The following is a 24,681-nucleotide window of genomic DNA, read 5'->3' as shown; positions in this document are numbered from 1 at the left end:
ACTGTTAGCTAGATTTTGCTTAAGAAGTACGTAATAGAAAACATTGTTTCTTTTTCAGACATTTGTGATAGCCAGCTTCTACTGTTTAACTAGTGTTTTTTTTTTCCTAATCCTTTTATTTAGGATATTAAATTTGTATGGAATTTTATGGATTGTATGGATTAAATTTGTATGGAATTTATGGTGCTTCTATATATGTTTATCATTTGAACTTTTAATAACCCTCTGTGGTAAGGGTCATCATAGTTTTAAGAAGATAACCACTGTGAAGCTAAGATTTGTTACAGGACTTGTAGTAGTAAGTGGAGACATGACTCTATCTCCACGACTGTATTCTTTTCTTGCCTCAGGAAGATCATGTGGACTTGGGTTAAATCTTGTAAATATTTGGTTTAGAAGATTGTGTTTTTCTTGTCTGGTCATGGTTTTATTTATTTTTATTATTTTTTTTTAACATTTATTTATTTTTGAGACAGAGAGAGACAGAGCGTGAACAGGGGAGGGGCAGAGAGAGAGGGAGACACAGAATCTGAAACGGGCTCCAGGCTCTGAGCTGTCAGCACAGAGCCTGACGCGGGGCTCGAACTCACGGACCGTGAGATCGTGACCTGAGCCGAAGTCGGACGCTTAACCGACTGCCACCCAGGCGCCCCATGGTCATGGGTTTAAAAAACATTCAAATGCTATGGAAGGGTATAACCGGGAAAGCCAAAGCTGCCCCTTTCCCAGTGCCTAGTCCCTTTGTTAGATAAAACCACCGCTGTGCTGCTTCTCCTTTCATCTTTCCAGCTGTCCTGTATGTGTATAGTTATGTGTATACTTCTGTATGTGTGTATCTGTGTGTGCACACAGATGAGCTCATATATGCACATTTTTCATCAAATGACAATATTATTCATGTTTCGTGAGTTGCTTTATTTTACAACATATCTTAGATATCTTTAGAGAAGAAGGGTTTTAAAAACAAATACATGGTATTAAATATTAGAGGTCTATATTTTATATTTTATTCTATTCTATTCTATTCTATTTTATTATTTTATTTTATTTTCATTTAACTTTGAGAGAGAGTGAGAGCACGAGCAGGAGAGTGGCAGAGAGAGAGAGAGAGGGAGAAGAGAATCCCAAGCAGGCTCTATGTTGTCACCACGGAGCCCGACACAGTGCTCAATCCCACCAACCGTAAGATCATGCGTGACCTAAGCTGAAATCAAGAGTTGGTCGCTCAACCGACTGAACCACCCAGATGCCTGGATCTGTTTATATTTTAAAGACATTTTCATCTTTCTTCTTTAAGTTTTTTAAATTAAATTCCTATTTGGAAACAAAAGAATTCTAATATAATGGATTAGCAGAACATGGGCAGTGCATCTACAAAACATGCACAATGTATGAGATATTAGTATTTTACCTAACTGGCATATGAAAGGTGTTTTCTGCAGTTGAAATATATTTTAAACAGGTATTCATTAAAATAGAATAGAACTACACTAGCTAATTAGTACTTGTCAGATAACAGAGGATGTTAATGATAAGTCAGAGTTTCTCCTTTTTAAAGTACAATGGTGAGAAGCCTGAGGTCACAGTTTACTTTAAAATCTTTCTGGGTTTAAATTCATGAATGCTGATCATTTGGGAGGTCTAATTAGGCTATTTATTTTAGAGTTTGTAGTATTAAGGTTAAAAATTGTTGAAAATCAAAAGTAAAACTTTTTGCATAAAAGAATGGATTTTCTAATTCAATTCTTAAGCCTTTCTCATTTGTCACTTGCTTATTCCCTTAAGGTTAGCTCCATATTTGATTACAACAAAAATCCTAAAACATTAAAATGAATTTTAACAAAACTATAATCCTTGCTTTGCTAAACTAATGATACATTTTGTAGGAATCACATACAGTAACTGAACATCTCTCCATTTGAGGCATTTTTTTTGAGTTTTAGCTTTCCTTTAAAGTGAGATTTAACATTTAATATATGCATATAAAATATGAGGAAAGACTTTCAAAGTATTTTTAAAGTTAAAAAAATTTTGTCACAAAACCATCAGAATTATAGATGTTTATCAGTACATTGTTTATCCATCCCTGTGAGATTTAGTTCTGAAAGATGTAGAATAGTGAGGAGATCGGGATTCTTGTCTTAATCTACAACTAGTTAGCTGGATGTGACCTTAGACTTATCCTATCTGGTCCTTATTTTCTTATCTGAAAAATGAACATGTTTGAGTATATGATCTCTAAAGTCCTGTTTTCAGTTGTGAGATGCTAAGATTCTATGCAGTGAGTTTTGTAGTACTTGCACAGTTTATTTAATGAGGGTTTTATATATATATCTCCCTCCCCCACCACGTATTTGATTATTCATTTAGTTGTCCAAACACTTGAGTATTTTTGGTCTTCTGTACCGGATGTCAGAAACATCTTAACTGAATAAGAGGGTTATGGACCTTGCATCGTGGGACAGTGCTCAGTGGAGTAGAGGGACTTAAACAACTGTTATGTGATTGTTTTATCCAGATATGATACTTCTTGATGTTAAAAAACACCTGTGCTGATTTCATTTGATTTTTCTGTGAAACTGGTTTGCAGTAGATGTATTCTTATTGGCTAAATGCAAAAGGAAGTTGTTTAATAACAAAGGCTCACTCCTTTTAAGGCACTGTGAGAGAGTAGGTCACACACAAAAGGGAAATGACCCACTTGTTGATATCTGAGTATACTGAGTAGGTTAAAAGATTTCAGGTATACCAAATGTGTTTTTATTTTTAGCGTGTTCATGCACAGATACTGATAAAGCCTTACCACTTTAAGTCATATGGTATTCTTCTCAGGCTGGCTGCCTCCTAATACTTTTTTCAGCAGATGGAGATAAATACCTGCTTTGTATATCAGTATACACTCTTAGCACTGAACTGTGTAATTCCTATTCTTGTTTGAATGGCTTCAGTATGCTCTTTTCAGAAGCTTAGAAATTAGAACAATGCATATTAAATCTCATTTTCAGCTCAATCTAATGAATGTTTATACAAACTAATACTGCCTATTATATGTTTATCTTTTTTATCCTTTGTGCATTTGAATTAATTTAAAAGCTATTATGATTTGTAATTCATGGGAACTGGATTCTAAGAACTGTTCATTTTTTTCCCCTCTTTTGTTTAGATTTGTACTTTAATTTTACCAGTATTAATTAATTTATTTAACATATACTCTTTTGAACACTCGCTATGAACAGAAGCTCCTTCAGTCGCTTGTATGGGATATGTGGGTAGATAAGACATTCTTAGTCCCAGGGATCTTACAGACTTCTAAGAGCATTACAAACATTAAGAAATCTTTGTAAATAACACACAAGTGAAAAAAAAATTAAAATACTGCCTAAGTTGAGTTCAGAAGAAGGGAGAATTTTTTTTTCTCAGACAATCTAGGATAGACCACATAAGAAAAGAAGCATTTACAGTCCAGGCTTTAAAAGATAGATAGGATCAGCCATATGCAAAAGAGAACAATGCTATTTATTATTAGTGGGGGCTCAGGATAAGCAAAGAATGTATGTGAAAAAGCAGTAGGCATATAAGAGAATCTGATTTGTGTAGTATTGTATAGACGTATCTGGAAATAAAACAGGCCACGTTGGTGGGGATGAGATCTCTGAGGGCCTTTAGCAGTTTGTGTGTGTGTATACACATATATTCAAATATAAGTTCATCTTTATAAATATAGTAAATAAACACATTGTTTTTCTTTCCTTAAAGAATTTTGGTTGTTATTCTATGTTGATTTTGTACTAGAAGAAAAGTTTTCTTGTAACCTTTTACTGAATTGTATTGCTAATGTTAAAGTAGAATTACTTTTGAAAAATTTTTTCTTATGAATGCTAATGTCCTGCTTTTAATGATATATTCTATTTAAAATGTTTTCGTTATTAAATATTCATTATTCTTAACAAGTTTATACATAAAAATAGAAAAATATTCATCCGTAGCACTAACACTTGTATTTAGTAGATTTCTTTTCATATAATATTTAAGATATTTTCAAGTAAAATAGCAAAGGACATGAGATAGGTTAGTTTTTGTGCTTTTAAGAGAATTTAGAACTGATAAATCAATGATTCCCTACTTCTGTGTATCTTCCTGTGTTAGTTTGATTAAACAACTTTAAATCTTACACCAAAGTCGTAAGTTTTCATTTAAATCAGAATATATTGGTCTGATGTAAGTTGAAAGCATTGCATATTTTTCAGTTTATAAAAGTAATTTATTCCAGAAGCATTCTTACTGCTTATTTTATTTCCCATTAAAACTGCCTAAAAACATAAAGAATATTCAGTGAGGATAATTTTCTCCCATTTAACTATGAAGAGTTGTGTTTATTTAGCATTACCAACACAGACAATTATGTTTGCAGTCTCATGTAAAGAATGGAAAAAATGCAGAAATTTTCAGACTTAAAATATCTGAATAGAGCTAGAGATCTTAGAAAGGCAATATAAGGTCCATACTTTGATTCAATTTGTTCATGGAGGGCCTACTTTGGGCCAAGCTCTATAAATACAGAGCAGAATAACACATGACCCCTGTCTTCAAGGTGTTCACAGCCTTGTTTAATAGGTCTAAGTAGAGAATCCTGGGATTGACACGGGACCCTTTCTTGTATGTACAAAGCAAAAGTCAATAATGCAGAAGGCTTCCATTTGGTGGAAATTAAGATTATTGAAGGAAGCTGCCTGAAGCCCACGAGTTTTTATGTATCTTCAGATTTTGGTGTTAAAATTAGAAGAGTAGAATAATATATATAATGCATAAATATAAAACATGTTGAGTGTATATGTTCCAGTATTTAGAAAATAAGGCGGTTTAAAGAATGAGAGAGGCAGGAATAAATGGGAATTGGCTTCTTATTACTATTATAAACCTAAGTAGAAAGAAAATATTTTTTTCATATTAGTATATAAATGAAAATTTCTTATTTATTTTCATATTCTGGATTTGTACGTACATACGTTAGCTTTTTGACAGCGTGGAGTTTTTACACTAATGAAATGTCTTTCTCAATGTAGTCTCTCAACTCTGATATTTAGTTTCATTTAAATTTCATTCTTATTACTCTTGGATCATCTCTTGTCTCTTCATTATTTGTGCAAACTTACACAAATTGAGGTAAGCATTGATTTTTGAACTCTCACTAAATAGCAATTTTCAAGTGATTTAGTTGGTGTTTTCCTGGTCCATGAATTAGGACATTGCACTAGTCTATGGCTACATTGTTGATGCCCTTTCAGAGGAAATGATAGTCTCAATCTTATATTCAGAAAACATTAAACATATGTAGGCTAACCTATAAAAAGTTTTCCATTTTATAGAAATCATTCCTGTTTTTAAATAATAATAAAAATAAAAATGTATATGACATTCAGAATTACAGATACTTTGATGATTTAAAACCATTTTTTTTCTATGTAGGACACCATTGCAGTGGCTGGATTTTCTGTCTTGTCAGCATCTTCATCTACAGGCAGAGACGGTAAACATTGCTTATTTTTGAAAGCATTTGAGGACTTCAGATCAACTGTTTATGTAAGTGTGTAATTTTTAGTCTAATCATATCATGAGTTCAGGTGATGGAATAGGAGTAGTATTTCTATAAATCTGTAGATAAACAATTTAGTCTGAGTTTTGTTAATTAAATATTTTAAGTTTAAAAAATAGAAATTCTTTTATTGGCTTTATGTTTAGAATCACTCCAGGTAGAAAAGAAAGATCCTTTAAAGTTAATTATTTATTAATGGAATTTTTAAAACTTCATAGGTACTCTAGACCTGATATTATTCTTTGCAATTATACCATCAGACTCTTGATGGTGTACTTGATTTTGCTTTAAATTTATCAAGTGCTCCTTTTTAGGTAAAACTGATTTCCATTTATCTTACTCTTTATGAAGATGCCCATTCTCTACCTCCTGCTTCACCCCTCCCCCCACAGCCTCTATTGTGTGTGCACACACACAGAGACTACCTATTTGGTCAAGGGTGTCAGAGAAGTAGAGTTGGGCCAAGCCATGTGCCTGCAGGCTACTGTCTGCATGTTTTCTCTAGTGTCCAGAAGGGCCTTATATAGGCAAGGGGGGGGGTCCTGTGATATTTCAAATTGATAAATTACTCTTAAGCTAAGCTTAGACAACTTTACATGTGTCAGTCTTAATTTGTAAGACATAATTTTATGCTGTTCTAATGAATTTGAATATTATACAGTTAAGTGTGTAGCTTTATTGCAATTAAAGGTCTGCAATCACATTGGAGGTTATTTGTATACAAGTAAATCCTCTTTCTGTTTTCAGGTTTATGTTAAATCCGTAAGAGATTTTTCTACAGAATCAATGTCTTTGGTAAGATGACATGCAGTTTAATATAGAGTATGCACACACCTCCCACTCACACACACATAAAAATGCACACATGTATATGCATACATATATGTATTTTTTTGATCCACTTTACAGTCTGATTTTAAAATACTACCAATACAGTGGGAAAACATAATCTCTACATTTTTGATATCTAATAATGTTAAATTTGAGTTATGTATTTACCTGGTAATTAATACCTGGTTGTTCTATTGTCTGGAATATCTACTGATATTTTGTATAAGCTACATATACAAGAAAATTAAAATGGAAAAGAAGTTTTATTGTGTGAAGATAATGGGATAAATACTCCCCACCCCCCCGCACCCCGAGAGAGATTGAGAGAGAGAGAGAGAATTTATCTTAGCACAGAGCCCAACGTAGGGCTTGATCCCATGACCTGAGCAGAAACCGAGTTGGATGCTCAACTGATTGGGCCACCCAGGTGCCCCCATCCATCCATCTATCCATCCATTTATTTATTTATTTATTGTATATTTTTTATTCGATTAGTACTACTTTCAAACCTCAGGCAAATTCTTTTGTTTCATCATCAGCTATATTTATAAGCAGATTATCAGGTGCCAAGTTGCGATTTGACAAATAATTTAATTTAATTTTTTTTTATTTAAAAAGTTTTTTCTTTAACGTTTATTTATTTTTGAGAGAGAGAGGTAGAGCACAAGCAGGGGAGGGGCAGAGAGAGGAGGAGACACAGAATCCAAAGCAGGCTCCAGGCTCTGAGCTTTCAGCACAGAGCCTGACACGGGGCTCAGACCCACAAACCATGAGATCCTGACCTAAGCCGAAGTCAGACACTTAACTGACTGAGCCACCCAGGGGCCCCTAATTTTAAGGATTTTATTATACTTGTGATACATTTTTTATTTTTATTTTTTTAGTATTTTATAAAATGTTATAGCTGTAGGAAAGTTCCCATTTTTATATGTGAGGTACATGTAGCTGAGTGAGACTGGATAAAAGGTAATATATTGATGAAGTTTAATGTAACGTTTACCTTCTACCTGTGTTCTTAAACCTTTTGTTTCTAATGGACAGAGTCCAGGGACTTTGTTTTAGTTAACAATGATTATGGGGTATAGATTTTATATTCTGAATAATACTATATGGTAGAATAATTTAAATTTGTTATTTAGGGAAACGGTAACCAATTAAAGGGTCGATATAGTTTTTTAAAAGCATGAATTAGCCCCAGGTATTAGTATTTGTGAAAATTGTTTTAGATTGCTTAGCTTCAAATATTTGATACATCCATGAGCCTGTATATAAGGAAGAAGTAAACAAAAGAGCCTCTGAAATTGGCAAAAATGCTTTTTCAGAGAGCCCAGGTATTCTGAACTCTTCGAATATAACTTAGATGCTGTATACAATATACTGGCTTCTTTACATGGAAAGTCAAATTATAATCAAGAAGTTGTTTGTTGTCCATGAATTAACAAGCACATTACAGGGATGGCCGGAATGGTTGATGTCATTGAGCTGTGCTGGCCTACCCCATTCATCTATACGTTAGGGAGATAACTTTTGGAGATAATATCTTGGGTCTAGTTATTTTGTCAGCTGAGCACATATCTTCTCTTTTCTGTCCCGTATGCTGATCATTATTTTTCTTTCATCATTGATGGGCTACACCTTTTTCTATATCAAGGTTTGATGAGATTTCTAAGCACTGCCTTTTCTTGTGTTTGAACTGAGATATCAGTTTCCTTGAAAAAGTCAATTAACATGTTTTGATTTGATTTTTAAAAGTTTAACTCAGTAGTGTGGTAGATAACCTTATTTCCAGTTGTGGATAGGATGGATGGGTGATGGGACTAGATGTCCGACTGCTTTTAAGGATTATTTTACTAATACGCAGACATGTCCTTATAAATCAGTTTCCCTTTTCTTTCTAAACTTCTGTGCAATTATTAAAGAAAACTTTTGTTTCTATTATTACCATTAAAAAATTTTTTTTAAGTTTATTTATTTTGAGAGAGACAGAGACAGTGTGAGTGGAGGAGGGGCAGAGAGATAGGGAGAGAAAGAATCCCTGGCAGGCTCCATGCTGCCAGCACAGAGCCGGATGGGCTTGAACTCACAAAACCGTGAGATCATGACCTAAGCCCAAACCAAGAGTCGTATGCTTAACTGACTGAGCCACCCTATTAAAAATTACCATTTTTAATGTCTTTATACCATTTATAATGAAAACCTGGCTTTTTTTAGGCCTAAGTAAAATCTTCATAGTGTATAGGAAAAGAAAAAAATACATATCATAAGTTTTGTTATTACTTAAGATTAAAATCCAGAACCCAAATCTCTTAAACTGCATTTCTTAGAATTGTATACAAATTGCATTATTTATAATCAAAGTTCTTTCTAAGAAAAACTGGGTGGTTTATATAGTAACCTTTATAAGCTGTGTATTTCCTTTTTTTTCAGACTATAGACTCTTTTTAGACACTTAAAAGGAAAAAAAAATGCAATTAGATGGATTTGTTAATTTAAAATTTTAATCAAAACATCATTCTAAACACTATATATATTTACTGTCTTCTCTTTCTTAGGTTCCAACAACACATTATATATATACACCCCTGAATCAACTTAAGGGTGGTACAATCGTCAATGTCTATGGTGTTGTCAAGTTCTTTAAGCCTCCATATCTAAGCAAAGGAACTGGTAGGTATTAAAATTAGCGAAGATTTTAATGGACTGGAACTACTTTATTGGTTTCAGAAACATAGCTCCTTCAGTACCCTAAGTCTTAGAAACTCAGTTCTGATTTATAATTGCCACACAACATGGATGCATATGTTTTGGCTTGGCTGTTTTATAAAATAAGTATGGTCTTAAGATTCTGAAGACTAAGTTAAGAAAAGGATGCTAAGGGGCGCCTGACTGGCTCAGTTAGAAGAGCATGTGGCTCTTGATCTTGGAGTTGTGAGTTTGAGCCCCATGTGTGGTATGGAGATTACTTAAATAAATAAAACTTAAAAAAAAAAAAAGATGCTAATCTGCAACATATGAAAGTATAAAATAAGCTAGGAAAGGTAACTATATAAACAAATATAGAATATTTTAATACTGTACCCCTGGTATATAAATCACTTCTAATTCTGGTTATAGAATTTAAAAAAGACAAAAGTATAAAAAAATAACTACCTGTAAACACTTTAGTGAATACACAATATAAAAAGATACAAATTACAGCATAAAGTGTATGTGAGGAGGAGTAGAAGTATAGTTTTTGTATGTGTTATTATCAGCTTAAGATAGGTTGTTGTAACTGTAAGATGTTTTATGTAAACTCCATGGTCACCACAAAGAAAATACCTGCAAAAGGAAATGAGAGAGGAATCAGAGTATGTCACTACACACAAAAAAATCAATGAAATACAAAGGAGGACAAAAGTGCTACAAGACAGAGAACAGTTACCAAAATGGCAGTAATAAGACCTTTCCGATCAATAATTACTTTAAATGTAAAAAAAAAAAAATTAAACACCCCAAAGACATAGTACTTTGGTGGTTTTTGAAGATAATTGAGGAATAAGCTAATTAATTCTGTATAGTAATACAAGCTTTTAAACAGAATCGCATAGAAAAGAATAAAAAAACATGGATTTCAGTTTTCTGAGAGTTAATATGGCAAACACACCATTACACCTTTACCTTGGTTTAATTCAATTTGACTAAATTTAACAGTCATTAATCCATTTAATCTGAAACAACATTTGTAAAAGGCATCATTATTTATGTATCATTCAGAAAGCTCTGCCAGTTGAGTTATGCTTCACTGTCCATTGTAAGATGTAGCCGTATTTTAAAGATGTTAAAAATGCAAAATGGTGTTGTTGATGAAATCCTGTCTTTATCTGCTTCATGCCTGCCCCTGTGGCTCATGCTTAGAGACACAAAGATGTTCTCGTTGAGTTCATATTTACAAATTATTTTATTAAATTACACATATGTACATTTTATTATCGTGGAGTGAACTTGAAGTGTACTCTTTCGTGGGGAGATGGGAGAAACATGTTATTCTCATGTGGTCAGAGTATTTTGTTAATGTAGACTGTGAAGACTTTGTGTGGAAACGACTGTGTGAAGACTGTTAAATCTAGAGAAGTTTGAAATCAGTGGTACGTAAGTCTGAAGAGGGATGTTTTATTGGAAACTGATGATGGGGCACCTGGGTGGCTCAGTCGGTTAAGCGTCCGACTTCACCTCAGGCCGTGATCTCATGGTTCCTGGGTTCGAGCCCCGCATCAGGCTCTGTGCTGACAGCTCAGAGCCTGGAGCCTGCTTTGGATTCTGTGTCTCTCTGCCCCTCCCCTGCTCACGTTCGTTCTTTCTCTCTCTCTCTCAAAAATAAATAAACATTAAAAAAAAAAAAAAGAAAACTGATGATTTCTGTTTTAGCAGAAAGGGAAATATTAAACATTAAGGTTGGAGCGAGAAGTTATTAAGTATTTATTTCTTAAATATTTTCATTTGACTTTACTTTCTCCCAAAGTCTGTGTTCCCCGCGCCATCATACTGATCAACATAGACTTGCATACTTCCACCTTGGTGATTTCTTCTCATCTTCAGGTTTTGTTCCCCCCTGAATCTTAATATATGCCCATTCTGGGAATTCACTTACAAAGGTGCGATGACTATGATCCTCTTCCAATTGCGGGTGTTTTCTGGTGGCCTCTAATTAGCCTGCTGAATTCAGGAATAAGCTATATTACTGCAAATAAAGGTCCACCTGACTTGGTAGAAGGTATAATTTTAAAACTTTTTGCACTTGATATGTTGCTAATTCTTGTCATTGAAAGTTTTTGCTAATCAGCAAATATATTCTAAAATAGCAAATGATAATGTAGAACAAAATGATAGCTGTTTTTATAACATTGATGACTATTAATTTTAAGTTGTTATTAGACAGCATAATCATGTTTTCTTCTGACAGTGTTGTTAAATCATATGTATATAATGAAAGCCTTGGGGAGCTATAATATTTATTATATATTCATATGTATTTTATATCTCTATCAGATATGTTTAGTTGGATCCAGTCCCTAAATAAAAAAGTCATGAGTAGTAATAAGCCATCTGTTATGACAATGATAATATGTTTCTCTGTTTCTTCTGAGATACTAAATTAAAATGAATCTCATCAATTTTATCACAACATATTGAAACTAAAGTATATTTTAAAGTATATTGATAATGTCTTTACTACTAGCAAGATGGTAAAGTTTTAAATGATCTTATATAACTTTAGTTACACTTTTTATTTCTGTTGATAGAACTCATCCTTCAACATACTGCAAGAAAGGGAGTCAGACGAAATAGCACTTTTTGTGTTGAGGAAAAGATCAACTTCATTAGTATTACCACTGAGATGTCCCTGAACAATCCACAGCTGCGCCTTTTTTATATTATGTAGAGCAACTTTATTTTGCAAATATGGGGCTGCAATCTTAAATACTACATCCAGATGTACATAACTAGTTCTGTGGAGGCAAATTACCTATATGTAACTCAAATTTAGGTAAATGGAAAGAAGTTTATTCTGTTATATATCGTTTGCTAGAGTTTTCGTTAAAATTTCTTTTAAAAATGTTAAATTTAGTGCCATACAGGCCATTTGATGCACTCTAGCGTTTGTACTTCTTGACTTAAAACTTCCCCTCCATAGTAATAATGATTACATACGACCTGTAGCATGCAGCTGTCTTCTTTTTGGTAGCAACCACTTCATTTCCCAAGCTTTATATTCAGTCTTGAACAAGTTGTAGCTTTTTATTCTTGCTGAAGTCTGTCAGTCCTGTTGCTAAAAGGACAATAGATACTTACATTCTTCTTCAATTATGATAACATTCATCATGAAAACTGAGAATTTCTGAAAGATTATGGAAACAATGTATATTAAAAGATCTTTGTATCATCGGAATTGATTTTAATAATGACTCATCAGAGGTATGTAATATGTCCTCATTTGTGTAGGCAGACAAGGTCATTGCTGCCTTCTTAGGAATTTGAAATTTTATAGCAGTTATCTTTGAAAGCCTCACATTTCCTTTTGCTTTAGAGAGCTGGCTAGACAGGTATGTACGTTTTTTTGCCTTAAACAGATAACATTGATTATATTTTTTTAGGTAACACCAATGAAGAAGTTTAATTTTAGCTTTGTCTCAGATTTTAAGAAATAGCATACAGCTATTTTTAAGCGTGAGGCACATTTACTCTGTTCTCATTGTCTGTTCTTGCTAAATATTATAAATGTACGCAGGCCATAAAACATTTCCAGGCTTAATAGTACGGGACTCATGCTTGCTTGTTATTGATAACATAATGTCTGCTTGCTCTGTGAGCAAATGGGAGAAGTAAAGGGAACCCTGTTTGTGCTTACTTTTCTAGTATTTGAGTCCAGAGGAAGGGAGAGGATAACCAAAATACTTACATCATGTTTTTGCTGTCCACCTCTCCTTTTTTGTCTTTTTCTTTTTCAAATTTTGGGACCCTGCAGCTCTCCGCCTTTTTGTGCCACATAATGTGGCACATTGCCTGTGGCTCCCTAGCCTGTTACTTCAAGAATGCTTTATGTCCCTAACTTACTTGTTTTTCATACCGTGCCTCCCATTAAAATCCTCCATTTTTGGAAAGCAGTTTGATTAACCTCAAACAGCTTTAGATGTTACAGTGTTTCCAGAAGCAGACCTTTCGTTTGCTGTTCATTATCTTATGAAAGGATACCTGTTTTAGCCAATAACTGAGTATAGAATCCGATTTCTTAGAGGAGTATCCAAAACATTTCACTTCTGAGAGCCCCTAACTATTTTGCTTCTTTTACTTCTTGCGATAGAGTGCTAGGACATAGGGCCCTGGGAGTTTCTCTTTTCCTGTAAAACATCCCAGCTAATGCTAGAATGCTAGTCGTGGCTGGGTAAAAATATTTTCACTTATAAGAATGAATGACTCGCCATGTATACATTTATATCAAGTAGCATTATCGTTTGAATGTTTTTGTTTCGTGGGAGTGTTAATTGTTGCAGGTTAAATGATTACGTAGTGTCTTTTAATTTTTTTAAAGCGTTAAACTCCTTCATATTTTACATTAAAATGGTTAAAAATAATTTAATTATTGAATAATTAATAGCTCATTGGTGTTAACATAATATCCAGAACACTGCTGATTCATCAAAGAGAGATTAAAGCATGTAGTACAATTTAAAATCACATGTATGTTGAATTATATTTTTTATTTTATTTTTTTACTTTTTTTAATGTTTGTTTATTTTGAGAGAGAGAGAGAGAGAGAGAGGGCACGTGCAAGCAGGGGAGGGGGAGAGAGTGAGGGAGAAAGAGAATCTCAAGCAGGCTCTGCGTGGGGCTCAAACGCATGAACTGTGAGATCATGATCTGAGCCGAAATCAAGAGTTGGATGCTCAACTGATTGAGCCACCCAGGCACCCCTCCCCTTTTGTTTTTAAATTTATAATGCATCTTTGGAAGTTTTAACCCTTTTGCTGTCCTGCACCCTTATGCAAACGAAGACAGCTATAGAGCTTGTCCTACAAAAATGCACATGCATGCCTGAAGACTTAAACATGCCATGTGGAAGTTCACGCCCCCATTCTTTGAACCCCAGATTGCAAACTCCTTATCTGTGTTACGTTCATATGTTATTTGAATATTCAGCTGGTATCAAGACCACAGCATACGTTTTTGGTTTAATGTATGGCTTTTAAAATAAATAGCTTTTTGGTTCACTCATCTGTTCCCTTACTCAGTAAACATTAAGTACTTTCTATATGCTGTGTATCATATTAGACATGGAAAATTCAAACATATGTAAGTCATTGTTTCTACCCTTAAGGAATGTTTAAGACAGATAATAATTACAGTACAATGATTATAATTATTTATGATTTCACTTTGTTTTTAGTCTTTCCTTAATTTATGAAATTCCACTTTTATTCATCCACTTTATTGTTGGAGGTGTAAGATAGAATCTTCATTGTAAAACACACCATGCTTTTGAGTTTATATGTTAAAGTTGAATAATGGATTTACCTATTATAAAGAATGGAGGTTGTGGATTGGGCAGGCGTGGGGTTTTCCATTTCCTAAGAACTAAAAAATAACATCAAGTTGAGTGAGGTAAGACTCTTCTCAAGTGTTTGGCTATCTGACTTTCGGGATCAGGAAGGCATCTAGGGCATGGTTAGTCATCACTTAACCTCTTAACGATTTGGAAAGGTGAGCTACACCTCTCTTCAAAACTATTTCCGGCTGTTTTGTCCATGCCAGTAAGAAGTAGGTTTCCACTCGGACAATGAAGGTGGAGAAAGAGGTCACTGAACCTTTGTATTGCCTGCTTGCTTATATTCAGGAATGACTATGATGAAGCTTGAGGCTTCTATCTGGCTTTCTATATATATCCTAGAACTGACTCTGTCTTTTATGACCTTTTCCTCAAACAAATTATGAGCCTGCTTATTTAGAGAATTATCCTTATGTTTCATTAGTTTATGATTTGAATTGCTTTAATTGATCATAAATATCAGTACTGTTTCTTCATTCTTTCTTAAAACTTAAGTTACATCCTTTTATTCATTCAATTAAAAAATTTCTTTGCCAGCCCTGTGTAGCCTTGTACTGGACTTGGTTGTTGTCCATAGTGATAAAATGAGAGAGTCTCAGAGAGTTTTTCCTGAGGGAGATGAGGAAGACCTGAATTGAATCAATTCGCTAAGGCACAGTTGTATGCTGTAACTAAAGAAACAAACAAAATGCTTTGGGAGCAAGAATGGAGAGATTAATGCCAACAGGGGAAAGGCTACTAAGAGATACGGCATTTAAGCTGAACTTTTGAGGATAAATTGGATTTTGATAGATGAGGAAGAAGAGGCCAGCATTGCAGGTGTTGGAATAGCAATAAAAGTTGTCAGACTTTTATAATGAAAATGTGAACTTTCAATTTCAAAATCTAACTGCTGAAGAAGTTAAATAATAATTTTAAGTGATGGAACATCTGCAGTATGTTGGTGCATAATTTTATGCTCTTATAGCAGTCTTTTTCAGGGATCATTATTAAAGACTTATAATACTTCTGTTTTATACACTTTGTTTATATTCTAGGTCAAAATTTAAAAAGTATTTTTTGTATTTAGCTTTCTGTATGTGGTGAAACTGATTGTTTTATTATGTATGTAATGAGCAACTTTATTTTTATGATAAAACTATAATACAGTTGGCGGTAGGTTTTTGAAAGATTATGTATTCAGAATTATTACAAATAAAATGTTTTAAGTGGCCATCAGTGGAATGCTTTGCTATATTACTTATCAGGTCAAGTGGATTCTAGTAATATTTAAGTCACAAATATTACTTTCAAGTTATAAATTGCTTTGATTTCTATCTGCATTTTTAAGATCTTTTTCAGTGTACTACTTTTCTTCCACTTTACCCACATTGATTAAGATAATCAAAATATATTTTCGTTTTCAGTTTGGTTGTCTTTTGTCAGCAATTTCTGGAAGCTTCTCTTATATTAGTGGTATTAATCTCTTTTTGGTCCTAAGTGTTAGATGCTTTTTCCAGCTTTTTAGTTCTGGTGCTGATAGTTTTCAAAACACAAATGTTTAACATACTTTTGGAGTCATGATTTTGTTTGGAAAGGCTTATTCATTGTAAGATTCGAAAAATATTAGTCTGTATTTTCTTAAAATTCTTTAGTTTTTTTTTTATTAAAGTTTATTTTGAGAGAGAGAGAGAGAGAGCATGTGCACAAGCAGGAGAGGGGCAGAGAGAGAGAGTCAGTGAGTCAGTCCCAAGCAGGCTCTGCGCTGAGAACATGGAGCCCAACATGGGGCTTGATTCCCCGAACAGTGACCTGAGCTAAAATCAAGATTCGTGGACCCTCAACCAACTGAGCCACCCAGCCCCTTAAAATTCTTTAATATTTTTAAAAACAGATATTGCATATATTACCCGGAATTTTGTTTTGTATGTTGTGTGTAATGGTCTGACTTTTTCCTGGTAACTTTCATGTTGTTTCAAAATCATGTATTAAATAATGTGATGTGTGAGTCACATATAATATGTGTACTTGTATATAGAGGTCTGAGGAGCAACGCCTAACAGAACTCCAGGTAAATTTTCTTCTCCCAATATGTGACTCTGTGATGGTTCTCCTTAATTAAGAGGAGGCCTGTTCAGCTGTCCAATTTTTAATCATTAGGCAGAGTATTTGCTACAATCTCCACGTGAACTTTTTGGAGATGTTTGGGTTGGTAAGATTCTTTATCTCCATTCTAATTTTTCATATAATAATACAGTCTTCTTGTTGATCTTAGTTTTTGGTTTCTTCATTTATCATTTTAATATTTTTTAAGACTTGCAGGAGTATGTTGCTTACCTCTACAATATTCATACTAATATGCTTTCTTTCTGTGTACTACCTTTCTGGACACTTCATATAGATAGACTCATACAACATCTGGTCTTTGCTTCTGGCTTCTTTCACTTAACATAATGATTTTGAAGTTCATTCATGCTGTAGCATGTATCAAAATGTATAGTCAGTCGTAGCATGTATTTTTATTGCTGAATATTAATACACTTTGATAGTTATTTTAAAAATTATTATTGTTGTGCCTTTCTTATTTTAAATACAAATGCTGTGAAGATAGAGGCCATTGCTAGTCTTAGTATAAATCCTTACACCTAGGTATACCATCTACTGTGGTTTCTCAATATGTGGGGTAAAATGTAAAACTCCTCCAGATGTAATTCCAGAATGACACTTAGGAACTCACAGAATATCAGCTTACATACCTACCTACCTAATTCGTTTTTAATCTGTATGTGTACTCATACAAGCATGTATATCTCTAACATAATGTTTATGCTTTCTTTCCTGTCTTTCCTTATCTTTACCAATATGATTAAAACATGAGGGAAAATTAATGTAACTTCACACCAGCATAATTAAGGGAGTGCTATTATATTTTGTATAGTAAAACAGATAAACTTGTAAAACAAGTAAAATTGTAGCATATAATATTGTGTTGATTTAGCGATTTGCCTTTTATAATTTTTAGTTGGGTTTTCAGTAATAAACTTTTATAGAAATAGAAACTTACTGAAATACTGATTGGTTTATAAATAGTACTGTAATTGGTAAAAGGAGATGAAATAACTTTCATGGAGGAATTTTTTTTGTGGATTGTATAATTTATGCATGTATGCTTCTTTGATTAAACTACCAGCTTCCTCTTATTATAAAACTTCAAGGCAGTTTACACTTAATCATATTGATGAAATTAGGTGAGTTACTCAACATTGCAGAATATAGGACCTAGTTTATCATTTGTTATCTTCTCCAGATTTATATCAGGTTACGTGAAGTTAAAGTAAATACTTAGTCAACGGTTTACATATGAAGTCTTGCTAAAGCATTAAAGTCAAGACTTTCTCAAAGGTTTAAATATATATTTTATTATTTTAAAACATTTTAAGGAATTTATATTTATTTTTATATTAGCACCTAAATGTACTATGTAGGTAAGGTAAGAATACTGATTTATTAAAGTTCTTTCTACTCTTCCTATCTTTCCTGCTGGTGTTAGCTATCAAGAAAACAATTATCTTTTGGCTTTGTAGCTTTATTATTAAAATATGAAGTTGTAAGTTGTGATTTCACAAGTTATTTTTCCTTCATTTGAGAATGAGCCAAAAATGAGGCATGGGGAAAATAAGTACTTTAAATATACAATCATTTTTGATGGATTATTTGGTAAGACACTTTGAAGCAGGAAAATAAAACATTTAGCAGTTTGCCTTGTTAGTATTTGTTAAAATGGGTAGCTTGGTTTCCAGTCATGTCATAAATCAAGTGCTATTTGAAAGAACCTTTTGAAAGCTATTTAATATTTCATTTAGATTGTTGTTTTTATTGCAATTGAGAGAAAATTATTGGACAGATTTTTTTTTAATGTCTTTTGTTTTCTTGAATGTGAATTTTTGTTTTCTTTCTTTGTTAATAACATTTTATTAAAGGGGTGTGCTTGGGTGGCTCGGTTGGTTAAATGTCCAGCTCTGGATTTCAGCTCAGGTCATTGTCTCAAGGTCCTGGATTGAGCCCCGCATTGGGCTCCGTGTTGGGTGTGGAGCCTGTTTAAGATTTTCTCTCTCTCTCCCATTGCCCCTCCCCTGCACGTGCATGGGTGTGTATGCTCTCTCTCAAAAAATAAGAAAAAATAAAATATGAACACATGGTGGGTCTGTTTGGCTTAAACTTGCTAAAAGTCACAGATGATACTTTAAAAAGAAAATACATAAGCCAAGAGAAAGAGTAAGGGGGACATCTGGGTGGCTCAGTCGGTTAAGTGTCCGACTTTTGATCTCACCATTCGTGAGCTTCTTTGAGATTGAGCCCCGCATCCGGCTCAGCACTGGCAACACGGAGCCTGCTTGGGATTCTCTCCATGTCTCTCTCTCTTTTTCTGTCTCTCTCTCTCTCTCTGTCTCTCCCCTGTTTGCTCTCTCTCTCTCTCTCTCTCAAAATAAACAAACTTGAAAAAGAGAAGAGTAAGGAACAGGCACTTAGCATATGATAGCTCAGATATGTGGTGCACAGTGTGCTCCGTTTAAGGAGATGCCACTTTCATCCACATGGAACCACTTACATGAAAACATGCAGGTGTGGAGATTTCAGGCCCCCCACTCAAGTCCTGATGCAGCTGGGGAGCACTCTTCTGCATAAATCTGTACCAGCACGTGGCCCCATTTCATTTATGGACTCCGAACTCTGAGCATACACCGACACACCTGGCAGACACACACCTGTTGCGATGCTCTTTGGGCATCCCCTGAGGTTTTCTCTCTCGGCCTCCATTCCCACCCCAGCTCTAAACCTGACACCCTCACCACCCTCACTCTGAACCTGATTCCTAGGGAGCCTGGGAGGAAAGGCCTGGAGAAGGAATGTGTACATTGCAAGTGGCATATCTGTTCCTCTTCGGGTTTATGTGAAAAGACTGGAATGCAGATGCACGTGTAGGTGCAGTGAAGACTGCTTCTCTCTTGGGCTCAGTAAAATTCCTCTGGAAAGCTCTTCAGGTTGTGTAGTATTTCTTTTTGAGAAAAGGGGAGGCTTTTTTCTAATTTGCAGGAAGGCACTGCAAAAGCTAGACCCTGGAGTCCTTTGTAGCCCACCAAGTCATTTTTTAGAAAGCTGACATTTTCTTAGGAAAAGTAAAACAATGAGACAGGTTCCAATATTTTGAGGTTTAGATTAAGCCTTTTTTAAATTAATATTTTGGTTTTTTCATTTATTCCTCAATATTGTGTATGTGCTTCAAGGCTGGTACTATGTCAGTTCATCTTAGCTAACGTTTAAATTCAGCTATTATTACTTATGCCCGCTAAATGTGCAGTTTTGTTTTTGCTTTGTAACCCCAGTTTACATGTGGCTCATTTTGAAGCATTTAAAGCAAGAAGAATGTTGTAGGATTACTACAACTTAAAATCACATTATGAATATAAGTAGTAAATAGTTCTCCAATACAAATATGATGTGTGAGATTGCTCATTCTATTACATATGAATCTGCAATGTGTGATTTTGCAGAAGCTGTCAAGAAAAATGTAAAAAAAAAAAAAAAAAAAAGTCAAGTTTGATGGTGCATACCCGAATCGGATTTTGATGGACTTGTAATTTCTTTGCCCTATGTTTTGTCTGTCATGGAATTTTATGAAATTTAAAACCTTCGGAGCATTTGTGTTGTATTCTAAGTACATTCATTGTTAGCAGTGAGATCTAAAGTGCTCCTGTCTTTGTGTTTAGCTTTTGATTCATCTAATCATGGTGAAGGGACTGGCTCTGTCAGTTTCCTTCCCGGTGACTATTGGCAAAAATTTCTCAGTAAGTGGGGGAGGGTCAGAGAGAGAGGGAGACACTGAGTCTGAAATAGGCTCCAGGCTCTGAGCTGTCAGCACAGAGCCCCATGTGGGGCTCAAACTCACAAACAGTGAGATCAGACCTGAAAAGAGGTCGGACACTTAACTGTTCAGTTCTTAATTCTTAACAGCATTTATATAAAGAAGAAGAAACTCCAGATAGTGTCTCTGAACTTTGTCTCCTTGAAATGGTTACAATACTTGAGCAGTGCAATGCATTGGGGATGCTTCATTTCACTCTTGTGTCTGTCTTCTAAGCAGGGCCCTCATTTTTCCATTTAAAAAATCAATTTAGTATTTTATAGCATAGGTAGGAATAATGAACTAATTACTAGAGTAATGAAATAGCAAAATATTTCAACATATAGAAATATAGCTAAGGTCTCCTAATACATCTTAGATTTATAAAAGGGTACAATAAGGCCATATGATAATTGCAAACAAGAATGATTATATTCTATTAAAAATAAGTAAAATTGGTCTTTGATTTTTTTGTAAGACTGCTAAGAAAAAAAAACAAACCGTGAAACAACACTCCTCATGAGTAGAGGTACTAAGAAAGGAAATTCTGAATATAAATTTGGGCCCAGTGGATCCTGCTGGTGTATCAAGAAATGAAGATGTAATAATTTTTGCTCTTTGAAGATGCTTATCAAGGTTTTGATTTTATTTATTTTTAAAATGTTTATTTTGAGAGAGAGAGAGAGAGAGAGAGAGAGTATGAACAGTGGAGGGGCAGAGAGAGAGAGAGAGGGCGGAGAGAGAGTCCCAAGCAGGCTCTGAGCTGTGAGGCCCAGAGCCCAGAGCCCAAGGCCAGGCTGCATCTCAGGAACTGTGAGGCCATAATCTGAGCCAAAATTGAGAGTGGGACACTTAACAACCAGCCAGCACTCCTGATTTTAAGTTTTCTTTTTTTTTTTTAATGTTCTCTGAATTATTTCCCCCTCTTCACAGAATCAGGTTTCTTTTTCTCTCTCCTTCCTTAACTCTCTCTTCGCCCTCTCCTCCCTTTCCCCTCCCATTTCTATTTTCTGCTCCTCCCTTCTTTCTCTCCCTCTGCCTCCCTTGGCCCATTAGTCTGTCCTTCCCTCCTTCCTGCTTGCCTTCCTACCTTCCTTCTTTCCTTCCTTCCTTCCTTCCTTCCTTTTTATTTTTGCCAGATATTTATTTTACCATAATTGTTTCCTGGCTTTACATTTTAAAATGTAGGTATGGCTTGTTTTAGGTTATAAACATTCATCTTGTTTGCTTTGTGTATAAGTACTTTGTTTTTCCATACAGTTTTGATTACAGCTTTGTAGTCTATCTTGAAATCTGAGATTGTGATGCAGTCTTAGATTGTTCTTTTTCAAGATTGCTTGAATGGGAAATCTGATAGAGACAAATAGTACTTGCATAGGGCATGTTGATTGACAGTGTCATTCTAGGGTGGGTGAAAGGAGGGCTGTCCATCAGGCTGTAGGCCCCCTAAAGTGATAACATGGAAGGATTTATTCTGGGTGATAACACCCAGGTTGGAAGACTTAGCACCCTCTGGTTAATCAGTGAAAAATGTCCTTGGAAAGCAGCCTGTGTTCCTGGAAGTGCTAGGTTTAAATACAGTGCCTCCCTACCTGAAATCGTTTTCCTGGGCAATAGAGGTCAGGACAAGTGGTTACTGAAACAGTTCTGTATGTAAACTTTTAATTAACCTTGATTTGGCTCTACTTTTCATTCCCACCCTTAATGCCGGTGGCTTCTATCTTTATTCCAGCCACTTTATACTATCTTCTGGATTTCAGCCTCCCTGTTTATTTTATCCCTAACCATTTGTTTTCCCATCTTCCTGTAACATGTTGCTACCTTCTCCCTGCTCTGTCACTCCTTCTCTCCCTTCACGTTCTGGGTTTATTCTTTTCTATCCCAGTACTGTAAACTAGGGTACTGGGAAGGGCTAAAGTCAACACATTTCCTCAGTGTGCAACTTTCTGAAACATGCGTATCTCAGAGTAGCATCTATTACAGTTTTTACTACCACCAGTATTTGAAGTTTTCATTTTCATAGCACCTCAAGTATTATTAGTGCTTTCTTTGGGTTGTTGGTTTTTTTTTTTTTTTTTGCCAGTTTCTTGTTCTAACGTGTAATCTTCTGTAAGGAACTGGCAAATCCTCATTTTTTTCTTTTGAGTTTGTTTTTGTTACTATAATTTTCTAGGAGTTGTTTGTTCACTTGAATTACATAGTCACTGTGAAATTCTGGGTTTTATAATCAGTTTTCATAGGATTTTCGTGCAGAATATTGATTTTCCATCACATTTACTTCAAATACCTTCTAGTCTTTTGTTTTCACCCTAACTTTTATTATTTTATAAATTATGTTATTTGAATGTTTCATGATTTCTAAACTTTGAAATAATATAAAAGTCATGCCCCTCCAGATAATTTATATTAATTAGGATTTTTATTTTTGTTTTACTAAATTTTCTAAAATTTTTGTGGAATACTGTTGCAAAATAATTTGGCAGTGCATTTTGAGTGCCAAGAAAATGTCCCTGTGTTTTGATCCTGTTCTCAGAAGGCTTAATTAAAAGGAGGGATAAAAATTTGTTTGGTGTTTTGAATTCACCCATATTCTTATTTTGTCAAATTCTTTGAAATACCAAAAGGTAAAATATTTTTATGTTTTCCAGATTATTGCTCAGTTGTAACAATTGTGGACCAGACAAATGTAAAGTTAACTTGCCTGCTCTTCAGTGGAAGTTACGAAGCCCTACCAATAATTTATAAAAATGGAGATATTGTTCGCTTTCACAGGCTGAAGGTAAAATTCATACTGTCCAAACTCATATGTATTTGAAGAGGGCTCTCTATTTTTCATTAGTACTAGTTAGCACTAATTATGTGGTTGCTGTGGTGGAACATGGCATCAGCCATTTCAAGAGGTAAGAAGAAATGTAAATAATACTAGACTTCAAATAATGAATATTAAGAAATCTCCTCATTTGGACAAACTGTGCCTTCCTTCCACAGAAATGTGTTAGTTGCCATGATTAAGACTAGTTGCATTTCCTCTTCTCACTTCTAAAGATAGATTGATGGTTTAAAGGTTTTCCAGGTAGAGTTGGGTTTAAAAAAAAAAAAAGCCCTAGGCTGCTGGGGTTTTGTTTTGTTTTACTTTTTTATTAAAAACTTACACAAAGATTGGGAGATTGTGTTAATTCAAGTACAGTGAAAGCATTGAGATGTGAGTATAAAATCAAAGTAAGTTGATCTTTATGAAAAATGTATTAAAACATGAGCATATTTCAGTTCTTACAAAATTATGCTAAGCAGTTAAACAAGTAAAGGTAAAAAAAACCCACCTTTATTATGAAAGTACAGCTATTAAATACTATCTGATTTTTTAAAAAATTCAGTACTGTAATATTTTCAGTCCATAGGTTTTAAGTAGTTTTGTCCTTTCATCTTTTCCTCTTGTTACATGAAGATTTCCATGCAACTCTTTCATTATCTTGATTGTCTTTTTTCTTCTCATGCTTCAGTTACTCTGTGTCCCTCATGGTCAGTGAGATGCTCATGAAGTGAACACAATATTCTGGGTGTGTTCTATTCTTAGTTTTGGTAAGAATTAGCTATCTTGATCTCTTAAGGCCCTTCTCCTGAGAATAGAAGAGTAGTAGAGAATATTTTTGTTATGTTAAAAGAGAAATAGAAATATTATCATCGTAGTGTTATCATTTCTCACATACTGTTGTTTCCTATAGTATTTGTATTCCGAGAGTGCACTCTTCCCTCCTAATGTTTTTAGTTGTTATTCTTGCTGTTGTTTAACTGAAGTAGACTGTACATCTCTTAGTTCACAATATAAGTATAGTCTGTAACTAGCACTCGGAAACTTCCTTCATACCCCATCCAGGAATAAATACTCTCATAACTTCAAACAACATACATTAGTTTCATCTCTGTTTGCTCTTTATATAAAGAGAATAGACTTCAGGTTTTGTTTTGTTTTTAATGTCTGGCTTATGCCCGTGTGATTCAACCATGTTACTGCGTATAATTTTAGTTTGTTCACTTTCATCGGTAAGTGGTATTCCGTCGTGTGAATGCATCAGAATGTATATATTTTGTGGAACGTTTAACTAGTTTTCAGTTTGAGGATATTATGCTGCCGTAAACAGTCTAATATCTTTTAGTGAGTATATATATTAATATTTTTATTAATGAAAATTTACTAGATAAGCTAAATAGATTAGATATATCATGTTTACTTAAAGATTGTGGAACAATATCAAATGGTGAAACCTGTCATTTGAGATGCACAAGAAAACAGTG

General features: G+C 34.3%; 1 protein-coding gene across 3 annotated transcripts in view; it reads left to right on the top strand.

Moving 5' to 3' along the window:
- POT1 (protection of telomeres 1) overlaps positions 1 to 24,681 on the top strand; it is a 79,479-nt gene that overhangs the window by 18,052 nt on the left and 36,746 nt on the right. For all 3 annotated transcript variants that reach the window (XM_049641774.1, XM_049641772.1, XM_049641773.1), the window contains exons 5-8: positions 5,467 to 5,580; positions 6,341 to 6,388; positions 8,977 to 9,091; positions 23,037 to 23,167. In XM_049641774.1, coding sequence (XP_049497731.1) covers positions 5,467 to 5,580; positions 6,341 to 6,388; positions 8,977 to 9,091; positions 23,037 to 23,167 — 408 coding nt within the window. The remainder of the gene's footprint in view (positions 1 to 5,466; positions 5,581 to 6,340; positions 6,389 to 8,976; positions 9,092 to 23,036; positions 23,168 to 24,681) is intronic.

The sequence above is a fragment of the Panthera uncia genome, chromosome A2, assembly GCF_023721935.1.
Source record: "Panthera uncia isolate 11264 chromosome A2, Puncia_PCG_1.0, whole genome shotgun sequence".
In the NCBI taxonomy this organism is placed as follows: domain Eukaryota; kingdom Metazoa; phylum Chordata; class Mammalia; order Carnivora; family Felidae; genus Panthera; species Panthera uncia.
Note: the sequence above shows the minus strand (reverse complement) of the source record. Positions and strands in the feature narration are given on the sequence as shown.